The 14,991-nt window shown below is 42.4% G+C and overlaps 1 protein-coding gene across 1 annotated transcript; it reads left to right on the forward strand.

The window, feature by feature from the left end:
- The first annotated feature begins 2,975 nt into the window (after positions 1–2,975).
- Positions 2,976–11,726, forward strand: LOC123413131 (putative disease resistance protein RGA3). The gene is made up of 2 exons (XM_045106086.1): positions 2,976–3,359; positions 8,984–11,726. The coding sequence occupies exons 1-2, from the start codon at positions 3,066–3,068 to the stop codon at positions 11,513–11,515; spliced, it is 2,826 nt and encodes a 941-aa protein (XP_044962021.1). The 5' UTR covers positions 2,976–3,065; the 3' UTR covers positions 11,516–11,726.
- The last annotated feature ends 3,265 nt before the right edge of the window (positions 11,727–14,991 follow it).

Consider the following 14,991-nt stretch of genomic DNA (forward strand, 5'->3'; position numbering starts at 1 on the left):
TTGACAGGTAAAACCTTCAGTTCATTCTCTCTCTTCGTTTTGCTCAGCTCAGGCATGTTTGCTCCATTCAGGGAAAATTTTATCCCGTCAGTAACGGTGGTGGGATCTATTCACTGTTTGACATGTGCTATTCAAATGTTTATCCCACCAAGGCACTGGATATAACTTCAGAGTTCAGATAAGTTAGACTTGAATTGCTCTTTTGCAACACTCCTTTTATTTTTATGTATTTCTTTATGAATTCCTAAAAAGTGTGATGAAAGTGTTCTTCCTCAACAATTAATTGCCTACACACAACATTTACTTGTACAGAATTATATGTTACTGTGTGCTTCTTTCCCATATTGGGACTTTCCTAATATATTGGTACTATCCACCAATCATGTGCGCGCTGAAGCAAAACTTGTAGATTTTGGTACATCTTGGGATTGTAGTGCTGAATCGTGTGTACCAATTCTGAGACACTGCATAATTATTTGGTGTGTCCATGCACAACTCTTTGTTGTCGTGTCCGATCATCTTTGTAATGATCAATGTTGGAAGTTTGATTAGGCTTAGTACATATGCTTACTAGCAAATTAACTGAGTTTTAGCATGTGCAACCTTTTCTTTTCACGGAAATCCCATTTTTGCCATGTATTTGCAGTTTTACAGGTCATGTTTCCTTGGTGATGTGATTCGTAAAAATATGTTGAAAAAGTATCATTCACAAGTTTTATTCAGTGGTATAACAATCGTTGTTGGTAGAAACTAAGAATACTCTTTTAAATGATAAGCTTGTGCCTTTTTATCCGGCCTACGTCGTGGTCTCTTCTGATTATATTTGCTGTGCAAGTTCAATAAGATAGAAAATTGCTGAGTTTTTCAACCTTCTTGCATCACTTTACAGGTCTGCAGATACATTTTCAATCTATGGTCTTATGTGAGATAAGTTTAATTATTGGTCTAAAAAAGATTAGTTTAATTATTTTTTATATTACTATGTGGGAGAATAATCTAACAGATTCTTCGAGTTCCATAATCACTTCACAAATTAGATGTCAATGGATTATGTATGTTTCATAGTTGGGTTATTGATTGACTTTTTATTTTTTGTGTCCAGAAAGAGTGGGTTTAGTGAAGTTCCTTGGAAGGGCAGGGTACGCAAACCAGAAAGATTGTGCACTCAAGGTTTGCTTATTTTGCCAGATGCACATTTTTGTATTAAATAGGGATCAATTCTCTTGTATGTACATCGACGTTTATAGATCAGGAGAATTCTCATGTTGGTATAATTGTATGGCTACTGAGTCCAATTTCAAATAGTAGTATGTGGAAATCATGAAAATAACCACGAGGCAGCCATATGGACATTATTCTATGATATGAACATTAAAGGACAAGAAGTTGTGGTAAGCGCTCAAATCTTGAATAACTTTTATGTTAAAGGTTGGGGAATTCGTGAGGAAATTATGTGCTAATTACGTTATGATTTCTGGCAGATCGAGCAGATTTTTTTGGTCTATGAAGCTTTCAATGGAGTACTATATATGCACTATGGACAAAACTTTATCTCCTCAAACAAGGAATCGTAAATTCCATACTCGCCTTTGTCTCCTCAAACCAAGGAATGGCAAGCTCCATACTCGCATATCCTGCATTTTTCTAGGAGGTACGAGGTCACTACTATCCCTACCCTCTATGCACTATACTTATCATAACATGTGAGGGCTTAAATGTTTAGGAAACCATAAATTAATAAATTGCCGGTCAGAGGTGGATGCAGTCAAATCAAGAAAAAAAGGTGTGGGTTACCATAACAATCAATAGAGGACAATTCATAAGAAAACCAATATTACAGAAGATAGCGCTTGTGTTTATTCTTTCAATTCTCGGGAAGACCGTGTATTTATCTTCTCACTGTTATCTTTTTGCCTTACCATGGTCGTCGTGGTGGAACTAAAACTCCTATACTTGCATATTTTTTGTCAAAGTTAGCTATATTCTTGTCATGATAATTCCATTTGATGATGTACTTAATTTAGCACAACTTAGTTTGAATTTTTATGTTTTATGTCAGCATATATAAAGTGAAATTCTTAGCATTTTAATGGACACATGGACGGATGCGGCAACGCGCGCCTTCGATGATCTAGTAGCTGAACAAAGCTGCTCCGGTTCTGATCCAGAGACAAAAGTTACACGTCCATGATAACAGGATCATTTGGACGCCAAACCCGAAACTACTTTTTATACTACTTTCTCCGTACCACAATATCGTTGGTGAAGAAAACTATTCTAGTTTTTTTTTTCTAACAACAAATATTAAAAAACAAAGGGAGTAATATATATCCCAATTTCCAGTAGAGCATGAGAAGCATGGGAAACATGCATACTTTGGGAAACGGCCAGCAACCAACGCCGTGATCCTCTTGTTAGTTGGTGCCATCTCCCCTCAACAACCGTCCTCTATACAGTAGTTGTTTACTTGTATGATAGGGAAAGGCTACACAAAGCTGGGCTATCAGTATAATAAACACATTCTTTAATTAACAAGCTAATTTAACGATTGGCAAGTAGCTAAACCTAAGGTTTCAAGTTGATAGAACAAACAAGAGTGGCTCAATTATTGGACACCAAGCCCATCCAATTGTCTCTTTCGTGCATTATGAGCGGCATGTTTTAGCCCACTGACACAAGTTGCTCTTTAACAATATACTTTCTCCGTTTTTAAATACAAGCCTTTTTTAGAGGTTTTACTAAAGAACTATATTTGCACATATATATGGAACAAGTGCATTGTTTATAACAGGATTGTTTGAATACTTATTTGTGATAACCATATTATAAACACAAGTGCGTTCACAATCGGCAACCACTAGTTGTTAACCATATTATAAACACAGTTGTTGTTGTAGTATAATTTTAAGCAATACGACAGGTGCAATCATGTGTGCAGCCGTTAATATAGATATATATTAGCAAGGCAAGGCCCCTAAGTTTACCTCCACATCGTCAGGCGAGCTGGTCTCACTCCCTGCGTCTGATATTGCCTTACCGGAGCTGAGCACAGGCGACAGAGATCGATGGTTTCCCTGCTCATACCGCTGCTGGGCCGCGTGGCCGCCAAGGCCGGCGACGCGCTGGTGGCTGAGCTGCTGCGGGCGTGGGGGTTGGACAAGTTTCGCCGGAAGCTGGAGCGCCACCTCGCCGCCGTCCAGTGCATCCTGCTGGATGCCGATGCCAAGAGCCGCACCAACCCCGCCGTCCGCCGGTGGGTTCAGGACCTCAAGACCGTTGCGTACCAAGCCGACGATATCCTCGACGGCTTCCACTACGAGGTGCTGCGCCGCCGTGCCGCCCACTCCACCGCATGCAAGGTTTTCATCCACGTCCTACATTTTTCCCACTCCCTTTGGCTCTGTTTCCGGGCCATCTGTTGGGATCGAGCATTTTAATCCTGCAAATTAATTGCTATGCACTGCGTTTCCACTTGTAAGATGAGCACTTAGATCTAAGATTCACACAGGCAGGTTAAAGTGTGGGAAGCACTAGGAATCAGACTATTGATATTTAGCTTCCTATCAGACTACTAGTCCACCGTTAGATTGATGCAGCCTGGACCGTGTGATTAGAGAGGTGGGACTACATAGTTAGTTTGCATGTTGCACTAATTGCAATTTGCTGCCCGTCAATTACTCCCCAGGAATCACGCTAGCCTACATCATTTTAGCAGTAACCTCCTCCCTACTGCTTCATCCCTACGTGCTTTGAAAATGTTCTTGGCCATTTTTTTTGTGACTAGGAAACACGTACTATCATATATGCAAACACATTCTAGAACTTGAACAATTCATTTAGCTTCTATTTCCTAGTGAATTTGCTTACATATCAACCGGAGATTGTTTCAGTCCGGTAGAGATTCCTGCCAAGCGCAACCACTTATTTTGGTTAGACTGTGGGGAAATTTTGCTTCGAATGACCTTAGAGTTGTGACCGTGCAACAATAAAATGTTTCCAACAATAAAATTATATAATTTTATCAACCAACCTTTTATAATTGTTATTACTAGCGGTTTTGAATAAATTAAATTGATATTTGCATCCAAAAAAATGGGAATTTGCTTCAAAAATTTGTTATTTGCTTCCAAAGAATTTCAAATTTGCATCTAAAAGTAATGCATGTGATGAGGTTTTGCATCGCCTGGGATGCGATACTTCTAAAGATATATATCTTGCTTCTTAATCATTATGATATTGTTTCTTATATCAAAGAATTGCTTCCATACAAACATATACTTGTTTCAAACAAAAGGGAAATACATATATAATTTAAACATGGGGATTTCACAATTGTGAATATTTATTCGTCTTAGTTGAACGGAGAATTTTCTTCCATGGTGATCGCGAAGAGCTGCACCATCTACCACAGTAACACGATCTGCAATTGCAAGCATACGTGCGAAGACGTTGTCACTCGCACCGTGGCCTTGTGGAAAGACGTCTTGCATCTTACTACCTTCTTCTGTGCTTCCTGCAATCCGAGACATAATCATGTGATGGAGTTCGTAAAATTCGATGAACATATCCTAGAGAGATGGGGAAGAACTCTACAATGCTTAAAAGTCTGAAAAGAAAAATATCCCAATGAAAAAGAAAACAATACAAACTATGCCTAATCCATTCATCGGTGATGAAATAATGGTACGTGCAATCCAGTTTCAAACTAGTGAATCAACCGAGACTCACGTAAGCTTGACCATCGTCGCCTACCTGTACATGTGACGCTGAGATGCAACGTCACATGGTAATCCACCCTCCTGTCTCCTGCATGGCGTGAGAACCTATACTAGTTGGCCTCGTTTCCAAACTGAGACGACGCTCAGGCGATGTGGATCTGAGGCCAAAACTGCAGGTGGAATAGGGTTTAATCCTAGCAGAATTAAGCACAACGATGAGGGAGGTTACGAGCTCGTCGCCGAGCAGGTGGTGCGTCATTAGTCCCCGTGCAATCGCCGAACAAGATGGTGCAACGGCAAGGTGGAACGGAGGCTGTAGATGGGTGAAAGATGAGAGGCGACGATGGACATGGCGAGCTCGGCGATACGCACCTGATGGGAAGGGGAGATGGGGAGAGTTAATTCAAGAAGAGATTACGGGGCATGGACCAGAAAATCAGGTGGTTAATATCAGGCTTAATTTGAGGGCAACTCTCAACCGTGGGACCAAATATAAATCGACGTTGTCTAACGAGTCTGATGAATTATTCCTATCAGACATCACATCTGTAGCAAAATGTTTCCCCAGGTTAAAGCAGGCGGTACATGTATCGAATTCAAGGGGTTAATTAACATGCATGACCCTCGTTGGCTGGTACGGACCAACAACTAGTACTCCCTCCGTTCAGTTTATTAGTCCGGCACCTGTATCTAGGCATTAATTTTACCAACTTAATAAGATGCATATATATTATAAAAAAATAATAATTAGAAACTTTAGATGTTTTATTTTCTAATGATATAATTTTTATGTTAAACAATATATTTTATATACATTAAATTGACGACCTAGGTACACGTGCATGCATTATAAACTGTGATGGAGGGAGTAGTATCATGTGCCAACAATCACATTAAGTGTTACTCTTAGGACAACTCGCTGACCCTCGTTGTTGGTACCTAGGACGATCCGGACGCACTATCTCCCGCAAATTGAAAACAAATGTGCGAAGCTTTGCGGGCATTCGGACCCCGCTACTCACCACCCTGAGCCACCAAAAACCCCACCGGCCTAGCCCGCGCTTTCCATCGAATGCCCGAGCCATTTTCCCCGTTGCCAGTTGTCCGCATTAAGGCCGTTGTAAATCGATCACTCTATATTGTCGCTGGACCAGAGACGACGTGACCTCCGTTATTCAAGCGGCACGCCGGCCGAGGGTGCTGCCTGTGGGGCGTCCCATATCCAGGCTTGTTCATTGTCGTAGAGGCGCTACTGGGCGGGACGGGGCAGATATCTAACACCAGTTAAAGACACCGTCCATTCGTTAAGCAGGCTCGTCGAACGAGAAGCTCACTCTGACGCCGCACATTTACCCACCCGAACCCACTATTTAAAGGTGGCCACACTTGTCTACCTCCACACCACAACACAAGCCACTCCACATCCCACTCCCTTGAACCACATTTTCCATGACTGTAGGCGGCAACGCTCTGTGGGAGAGCCTTTCGACGGAGATGAAGCATGAACTGGCCGCCGTTGCTCTCACCTGGTAGAGCCGGCGTGCCGCGCGGATCAAGGTCGACATGCTGGCCAGCTCACCCCAGGTCTCCGACGACGAGGGCGACCCCGCGATGGAGAGATAACACCACGCCATAGCCCGCACCATGGAGCAGGCGCATGCGCACTTCAACGTCGCCAGGGCGAAAGCGCTACTTGCCCGACTACTATGTTGGCGTTCCAGCAGGCGCAGGAGCAACAACGGTGCAACCTACTCTTTCTCGAGAAAAACCGACCTACGGAGGTCCATATCGACGACAAGTGCACGAGCGTGAAGGACGTGGAAGCCATGGCCGCGGAGAATCCCAAGTTCATCGCAGAACAGCGTGCGATCTATGAGGCTGTCCATGCTCAAACCACTCTCGCCAGGAACATGGTGCTGCGGAGGCGCGGCTCCAGGCGACCGCGGACCAGAACAACGCCAGCTCCACATCCTACGCGTCGCCGACACACTTTCGGGCGACATGGTGGGACGACGGCAGTGCTCATGCGCCCATTTTCGGCGTGGACCTCCCATCCGCCAGCGAAGGCGCGGACTCCTCCGAAAATGAGTGTGGTATGGGAGGCAACAGGGTCTTGAGTCCCATGTGGCCCGGTCCGTCTACCATGTTCTACTCTTCCTTACCGGAGAACGCACCTTCACTTCGACGGTCTTATGACCGTGCTCATGAAAAGGGCAATGGAGGACGTGTTTCTAGGAAGGGAACAACAAAGACTTATGCAGGACACGGCCGTAGTGCAGGTTTAGGGTCGGATTGTTTTTCTATCCTAAATGTTTGAAATGTAATGAAAAAATCCACCGTATTTGCATGAATCTTATATGGTTTATACGAAAAGCCGACGTGTTTACATAAAATTCGTTTTTTAAAAGTGATTGAAATATATGTGGGCACCGCCAGCTCTGGCATTCATATTCGCAGATTGGTCCGTGGACGGATGCGGAGGAAATTTGTCGGTCGGCATTGGAGATGACCCATTTCAGAGTTAAAAAATAAAATAAAGAATCTGGTATTCAGTAGTTATTTTGCAAAAGACACTGATCACTTAGTAAGCACTTGCTGATGCTAAAACTGATAGACAGATCCCACTGTAGACAGTGACGTGGCCACAACAATCGAATGGTATTTGACTGAAGTTTGGTTGACCGTTAAAATAGGCATTTGCCCGAATGTCAGTGTGGTCTCCCTCCTCCAATGCAAAACACATTTCCGTCGCAAGTCGTCCTCCTCTGCCGCCCCTGCTCGCAGATTCCCACGCCGTTGAGCGTCGGGGATCCCAACTCCCGAGTGATGCCATGTTGAGCTGTCTTTTATTTGGTTTACTTCGTGTTCAAATAAACGGTAATATTAGCGAGCCTAGTTTCCTGACAAGTGACATCAGAGCCTTTTTTGACCCATGTCTAACACTGGAGCGTAGTCGAGCCAGGTGGCAGCGGCGGCAGGGTCATCCCCCAACGGAGGTTGGGGTGGACCAAGCCGCTCGATGATTCAGATCAAGTCATGCAGCAAAAGTCATCGATGATAGCAAAAACAATCAGCGATGTAGCAAATTTCGACCATAGCAAAAACATGGTTGTAGCAAAATAATCATCGTCGTCGTCGCGGGTCGCAACACCGCCTTGATGGATATAGCAAAACAGTTCGCCAGTAGTACCAAAATGCAACTACGTTTACAGCAAAAATTCGTCGCAGCCGTCGCTAGGTCGCAGGTCCACCTCGATGGATGTAGCAAAAAAATTAGCTGATAGTAGCAAAATGCAACTATGGTTGCAGCTTTCCTTGCTGGCAGAGCCGATTGAAGCTTTGTATCTCTATTGTTGAAGTTTTTTTCAACAACGTTTGAAGTTGTTTTAGATGACGGTTGCAACACTTGTATACGCGCAAGCCCAGCCATGGCAACAGGCGACGAGGACAACAGGTGGAGGCTGGAACCGGTGGAGCGGGCGGCCGACGGGGGCAGGCACCGGCGATGCGGGCGGCAACAGCGCAGGGGCAACGGTGCAGGCGAAGGCTGGAACCGGTGGAGCGGGCGGCTGACGGGGGCGGGAACTCGCGATGCGGGTGGTCGACGGGGGTAGGCACCGGCGATGCGGGCGGCGGCAACGCAGGCGGAGGTTGGAACTCGCGGAGCGGGCAGTTGACGGGGGCAGGAACCGGCAATGCGGGCGATCGACGGGGGCAGGCACCGGCGATGAGGGCGGCGGCAGCGTAGGGACAGCAATAGCGCAAGGGCACACACGTCGCCAGATCAGAGGAGATCACGCGGGTCGTACGCGACTGATGCGAGCTTTCGGCCGGTGCACCGGCGGTAAACGTTTATCTTTCTGAAAACTGACTACACAACGGTAGTGGGTTTTAAAAATTATTTTGAGTCCCAAATGCATCCTTTTGAGTCCCAAATTTCCTAATTTTAATTTTCTCCTCCAAGGCTGTCTTTTAAAAATGAAATCTTGCAGGATGTTAGAAAATTTGTAAATGTTCATTCACAAAGAAATAGTTTTCTTAATATTCTTTCCTTTTTTTTGGAATTTATTATTCATGAGGGTGTATTTGAGCTTCAGAGGAGATAATCAATATCCAACAAACACTTCAATATTTGTTGCACACGTTTCTTGCATAATTTAAATTTACTTTTCTAGTTTGGAAATTGGAGCTATTCAATCTCAATTTAGGGTTTTGATTTTGAAATGGAAGTCTTTTAATTTCTGTTTTATTTGTATTCATGTCAGATGATGAGCTACTTCACCGTCAATAGCCCGGTTGTCTTTCGTCTGTCCATGAGCAGAAAGATGAAGGATGCGCTCGAAATTATAGATGACCTGGTTATGGAGATGCACAAATTTCAATTCCTACAACATGCCGAGACACCAAGCGTTGATCATCCACAAACACACTCTCATGTTGATGAATCAGAGATTGTCGGCAGAGAAGATGAGAAGGAACAAGTGGTGAAGATATTGCTCGATCATTCCCATGACAACATCGATAACAACAATATAACGGTGCTCCCCATAGTTGGTATGGGGGGAATTGGTAAGACCACGCTTGCTCAACTTGTGCACAATGACCAGAGGGTGGTGCATCATTTTGAGTTGGTCTTATGGGTTTGTGTCTCTGATAAGTTTGTTATCAAAGAAATAATCCAATCTATAATACAAGTGGCCACGATGAACATGTGTGGCTTGACCAAGATGGAGGCCCTGCAGAAAAAACTTGCTGAAGTGTTGGTCAATAAAAGGTGCCTCCTAGTTCTGGATGATGTGTGGAATGAAGATAGAAATAAATGGGGTGATATGAGATCATTGCTAAACTCGCATGCTGGCTTAGGTAGTGCCATAATTGTGACAACCCGCAGCGACAAAGTTGCTTCTATAATGGGCACACTTCCTTCACATCAGATATCACTTCTAAATGAGTATGACTCATGGGAGCTTTTTCAAAGAAACACATTTGGAAGGGAAGTGAAACAACAATGGGAGTTGATTTCAATGGCTAAGAATATTGTCCCCAACTGTAAGGGATTGCCTCTTGCTATCAAGAGCATATCAACTTTACTTTGTTCGAAGCATCACAGTGAGTGGTTTTCTGTTCTAGATAGTAATGTCTGGAAAAGTGACATCCTCACTACTGGGATTGTACCTGCACTACAGCTAAGCTATGATCACTTGTCATCAGAAGAAAAGATATGCTTTGCCTTTTGTGCTATTTTTCCCAAGGATACCCTGATGGATAAAGGCACCCTAATCCAGCTATGGATGGCAAATGACTTTATTGCATCCGAAACAAGAGGGCAGCAAATTTTTGATGTGCTAGTTTGGAGGTGTTTTCTCCAAGATGTGAAGATTAAAGAGAATGAATTTATCTACAGGCCAACTACTTGCAAGATGCATGATCTCATGCATGATCTTGCTGACTCTGTAAGTGGAAGTGATTGCTACATTTTTACAGATTCTTCATGGCATCAAGCAATCCGGGATGGACTCATAGATCTCAGTTCACTACAACATGAGGTTCGGCATTTGTCACTTTATTATGCCAGTTATATTACTATTCCACGCATGGAGAAAATTCTAGTTCCCCAGCCCCGGACGATATTAGATCAAAGGAAGCTAAAGTTCTCTGATGAGACTTATATGTTGCCCTGCAAGTCTGTTAATATTGCCATGTCAAAATTCGTGTCCTTACGAGCATTGAAAACATTCTCAACTGAGGCAAATATGACAAGCATGAAGCATCTTCGATATCTAGATTGTTCTTATTCTGATATAACTGCATTGCCTGAAGCCATTACCATGTTGTATAGCTTGCAAACATTGAAGCTCATCGGTTGTGAATACCTTCATAAATTACCAGAAGGCATGAGATATATGAGCAGTCTTCGGCATATCTTCTTAGTTGGGTGTAATAGTTTGAAGCGCATGCCACGAGATATTAGTCAGCTGAATTCTCTACAAACATTGACAAATTATGTCATCGATAGTGATGCAGGCCGTGGAATTGATCAACTAAAATATTTGAATCTAGGTGATGCTCTTTCTTTGACTGAGGTGAGAAAAGTGCACAGTGCCGAAAATGCTGAACAGGGCAATTTGTCTGCCAAGCATAATTTGAAACGATTGTCACTTGATTGGTATGGACCTTTTAGCACAAGCGATGGAGATGAAGTAGATACTAATGCAGAAGTAATATTAGAGGCCCTTCGTCCTCACAGAAGTCTTGAAGGTTTACGCTTATCTAATTATAGCGGTGCAAAATTCTCATCATGGATGCACAACTCTACCCTATTAGAACAACTCGGTGAACTTTTTCTGAGTGGATGCAAGAATTGCAAGGATCTTCCACCATTATGGCAACTGCCCTCCCTCATGTACTTGGGTTTGATTGGCTTGGATAGCTTGACAAGTATATGTGTTGGTAATGATGATAGAGAGAATGGAGGGTCTTGCATTTCTCCACCACCCTTCTTTCCTAAATTGGAATATATGGAAGTTAATAGCATGCCTAAGCTAGAGAGGTGGCACCAGGAGGCGGCGGTTGTATCATTCCCTCGGCTCAAGGAGCTAGTAATTTACACATGCCCAAGGTTGGAGACACTACCGGAGGGACTCCTGCAGCAGCTCCCAGCCGTCGAGGAACTACATTTGACAAACTGCCCCAAGTTGTGTGGAGCCTTCGGAAGAGGAGGCGCTTACTGGGATTTGGTTGAAGCAATTCCGAAGAGATGTGTTTGGCAAACAGACATGTTGGTCGAGAATGCTTAGAGTGTGTTTGTGCCTATGCCTATGTATGTTGAGTAATAACCTAGCCGGACTTGATGTCAAAACTGAAAATCACTTGTGCTTGTATGTAAATATGTTATCCTTGAGGCTTGGGATAGCCATTAGTAAACTTGTACCATTTTCGCAGACTTGTGTGCCTATCAATGTAATGTTCAACTCAACGTGAGGAAAGAGGGAATTGCAAATACAAACAGAGGAGCACACATCGTTTGCGGGGTTTCAGTAAAAAAAATATTCTGTTTGTGGGAAAACAGAGGAAAGAGAGCAAGAAAACAGAGTCAAAACTGCGTCGTTAACAGGGCTGGGTATCCATGATGTATCGGCATAGTATCAGAGAAGTATTCACATTGGTTACGGTATCCGTATCCGATACGTATACACTGGTTCCGTGAAGTATCCGGGAATTCTAGAAACACCAACCTCTTAATTTCAGGAAACCAACTCTTTTTTTCTTGTTTTTCTTTTATTCCTTAGAGAGTGCACGACGCATCGCTCTTATTAGTATTGGTACATACATGGCTAAAACCAACTCGACACCACCAGCTACAGCATTATCGAGGCAAAAGCACCCGAGCTCAAATAAGCAGAGCCAAAGCTGTCAGAGTAAACCTTGTTGTGATACAAACTGTCCAATGTTCTGCATCCATCATTATGTTGGAAATATGAGCAATTTATCATAGGATTTTATTAAAAAAAAAGGTAGAAAAAACATGACCATCATAAAATAGATGAAACAAGACATGCAATATGAAGATGATACGACAAAAGACATGTGCACATATGATATAGAAGAGAACATATATAGAGCCGTTCTATATACAGAAGGCATTATATAAAGGATGAGCAGAAACGGTACATATCTAGAAGTGAAACTAGAGCAAGAAGTTGCGGCACGAACTCAAAGAAAAAGAACATGAGCACTCAAACGGTACATATCTAGAAGTCAAACTAGAGCCTTTAGAACTTTTTTACTAACCCAACTTAATCACTTGCATCCATCCATTTTAATCTAATCTATTTCATCTAATAACTCAGCATTCTTAGTCACATAACAACATATGACCATCTTGATGATCTAAGAACTCATGTCAAGTTAACCATTACTACATAATGTCATAAACGAAAAAAGGTCATCTCTCTTAGCTAGCGCATATTATTCTCTCATAGTTAGAATCTACTACTCTCTACTAGGTAAAATAGAAGAAAACAAGTAAGCTCATCTCTCTCCACTGTGTAGAATAAAGATGCACCTATCACCGACATGCGGCATGCACAATTCCTTCACGTCTCCGCCAAGTAGTTGTCTTCGGTTTTTCATTAAATTGCTAAATCCTTTGAGTTTCAGGTTTCTATCCCTTCTAGAAAGCGAGTATGCATTATGGAAACATCTAGGCCATCGTGGCTGTAAAGTGACAACATTCAAATAATGAACTTCTATAAACATCAGTTTAGGCACAACCTCTGATGAAAATTTCTGTTAAAAAACATAATAATAACATAGTTAGAAATCTACTTTTGCTTAAGAAAAAAACATGTATGCAAAAGATGGACTAATTAATGACACAATAGTAAAAAATAATCTTACCATGCTATCTACGTGGAAATTATTAGGGTTCAACTCGTGCATTAGTGGCACGTATTCAAAATAACTTTCACCAACGTCTTCATAATTGATCTTATAATTATTGACATCATCAATAAATGAGATCATGTGATTTTTCTCCAACCAAGTTAGATCGGAGCCAGGACTGTTGTAGGTCTGTGAACTGTCTTTTGAGTTTTTTTTAAGAAGAGAAATAAGTTGTCAATTAAAATAAACAAGTTAAGTAGGGATGAACATCAACTATTTTACAATAAACAATACAAAGTACTTAACAAATATGGTTGACAAACTCAAATAAAGGTAAACTGGAAGCATATCGACATCCATCCAAATGTCGATATTACCTTCAATATAATCTTTAGGATAAATATCGAAGCTTATTTCCATATCCTCCTGAAATCCATATGTCTTGGCTAGAGCTTTCCAATTTGAGCAACCAAAATGCGACTGATTAACTACATTGTACAGTTTAACCAAAAAAGTAAAACCATGTTTAGTCCTCACGTGAGCTCTGTTCGTTTTCATGCTCTCCATTTCTTGGAAACCGAGCTTCTCTAAGACATACCATCTTGTATGGCAGGGGATGCACTAGTCGAATTGTAAAAAACAGAAATTACAGGTTGAAGTAAATAAACACAAAGCAAATAAGCAAAAATAGTTGCCACCGTTGCGTACATAAAAACATAAAAGGTCTCGTAAAGCTTGATGGTGAAGAACCCGCCGTTTCGCAAGTGAGGCCTGTCGCGCAGATCCCAATCGTCGCCGCAAAATTCACACTTAGCGATCCCCTCGTTGTTAGACGACATTTCCTGTGTTCATGATTCAAAGATTAAAAATCAACGACAACTATTGGTGTATATGAAAAATCAGCTTGGGTTGAGTTTTGGTCTGTCGGGACTTTCCTTGAAAAACTCTCATATCTCATGGTGTATATGATCCACACTCTCTTACACTGATATGGTAGTGTATCTTGGTGGACACTCTCTCCACCTAATATTTTGACCATCGGTGACGGTCGCACCTCTTCTTATCTCCTCGTGCATTATACCAAGGTATATATCACGAGAAGAGAAGAAGAGGAAGCAACCCCATGACAACAGTTGGTATTCCTCCATCAAAAACATAATGAAAGTCACACAAGGAGCTCCAAAAGACTTAAGTCTACCCTACAAGCATTAGTCAATTAACATTACATTTATCGACTAACGACATAAAGATGACCTATGTTTTTCCGGAATGTCATCTAATTCCTATTCTGACAAAATTTCGGCATAACCTTTTCTAAAAACAAGACACATCGAGCGCCTAAAATTTGTCGGAACGGAAATGAATCAAAATTCCGGCAAAACATACACACTCAAAGGTGATTTTCAGTCTATTAATTAGAAATTGATTATTGTTCGTAACTAGCAGATATAGTGGACACTCCCTCACATTGATATTGAGCGGCTGATATTTACCAAAACAGAAATAACTAGGTTTATAGTAGAGGACGTGTTTTCTTTCAGCATATCGAGTCTCCCTTGATAAACTCTCATATCAGGTGGTGCATATGATGGGAACTTGTTGGGGAACGTCTCATGGGAAACACAAATTTTCCTACGCGCACGAAGACCTATCATGGTGATGTCCATCTACGAGAGGGGATGAGTGATCTACGTACCCTTGTAGATCGTACAGAAGAAGCGTTTAGAGAACGCGGTTGATGTAGTGGAACGTCCTCACGTCCCTCGATCCGCCCCGCGAACAATCCCGCGATCAGTCCCATGATCTAGTACCGAACGGACGTCACCTCCGCGTTCAGCACACGTACAGCTCGACGATGATCTCGGCCTTCTTGATCCACCAAGAGAGA

Source organism: Hordeum vulgare, chromosome 7H (assembly GCF_904849725.1).
Source record: "Hordeum vulgare subsp. vulgare chromosome 7H, MorexV3_pseudomolecules_assembly, whole genome shotgun sequence".
Taxonomy (NCBI): Eukaryota; Viridiplantae; Streptophyta; class Magnoliopsida; order Poales; family Poaceae; genus Hordeum; species Hordeum vulgare.

What these genes read in the sequence shown, in the direction of transcription:
- LOC123413131 (XM_045106086.1), top strand. Translation starts at nt 3,066, where the DNA reads ATGGTTTCCCTGCTCATACCGCTGCTGGGCCGCGTGGCCGCCAAGGCC. An exon ending in CCCACTCCACCGCATGCAAG is followed by an intron (nt 3,360 to 8,983) that starts GTTTTCATCCAC and finishes TATTCATGTCAG; the next exon opens with ATGATGAGCTACTTCACCGT.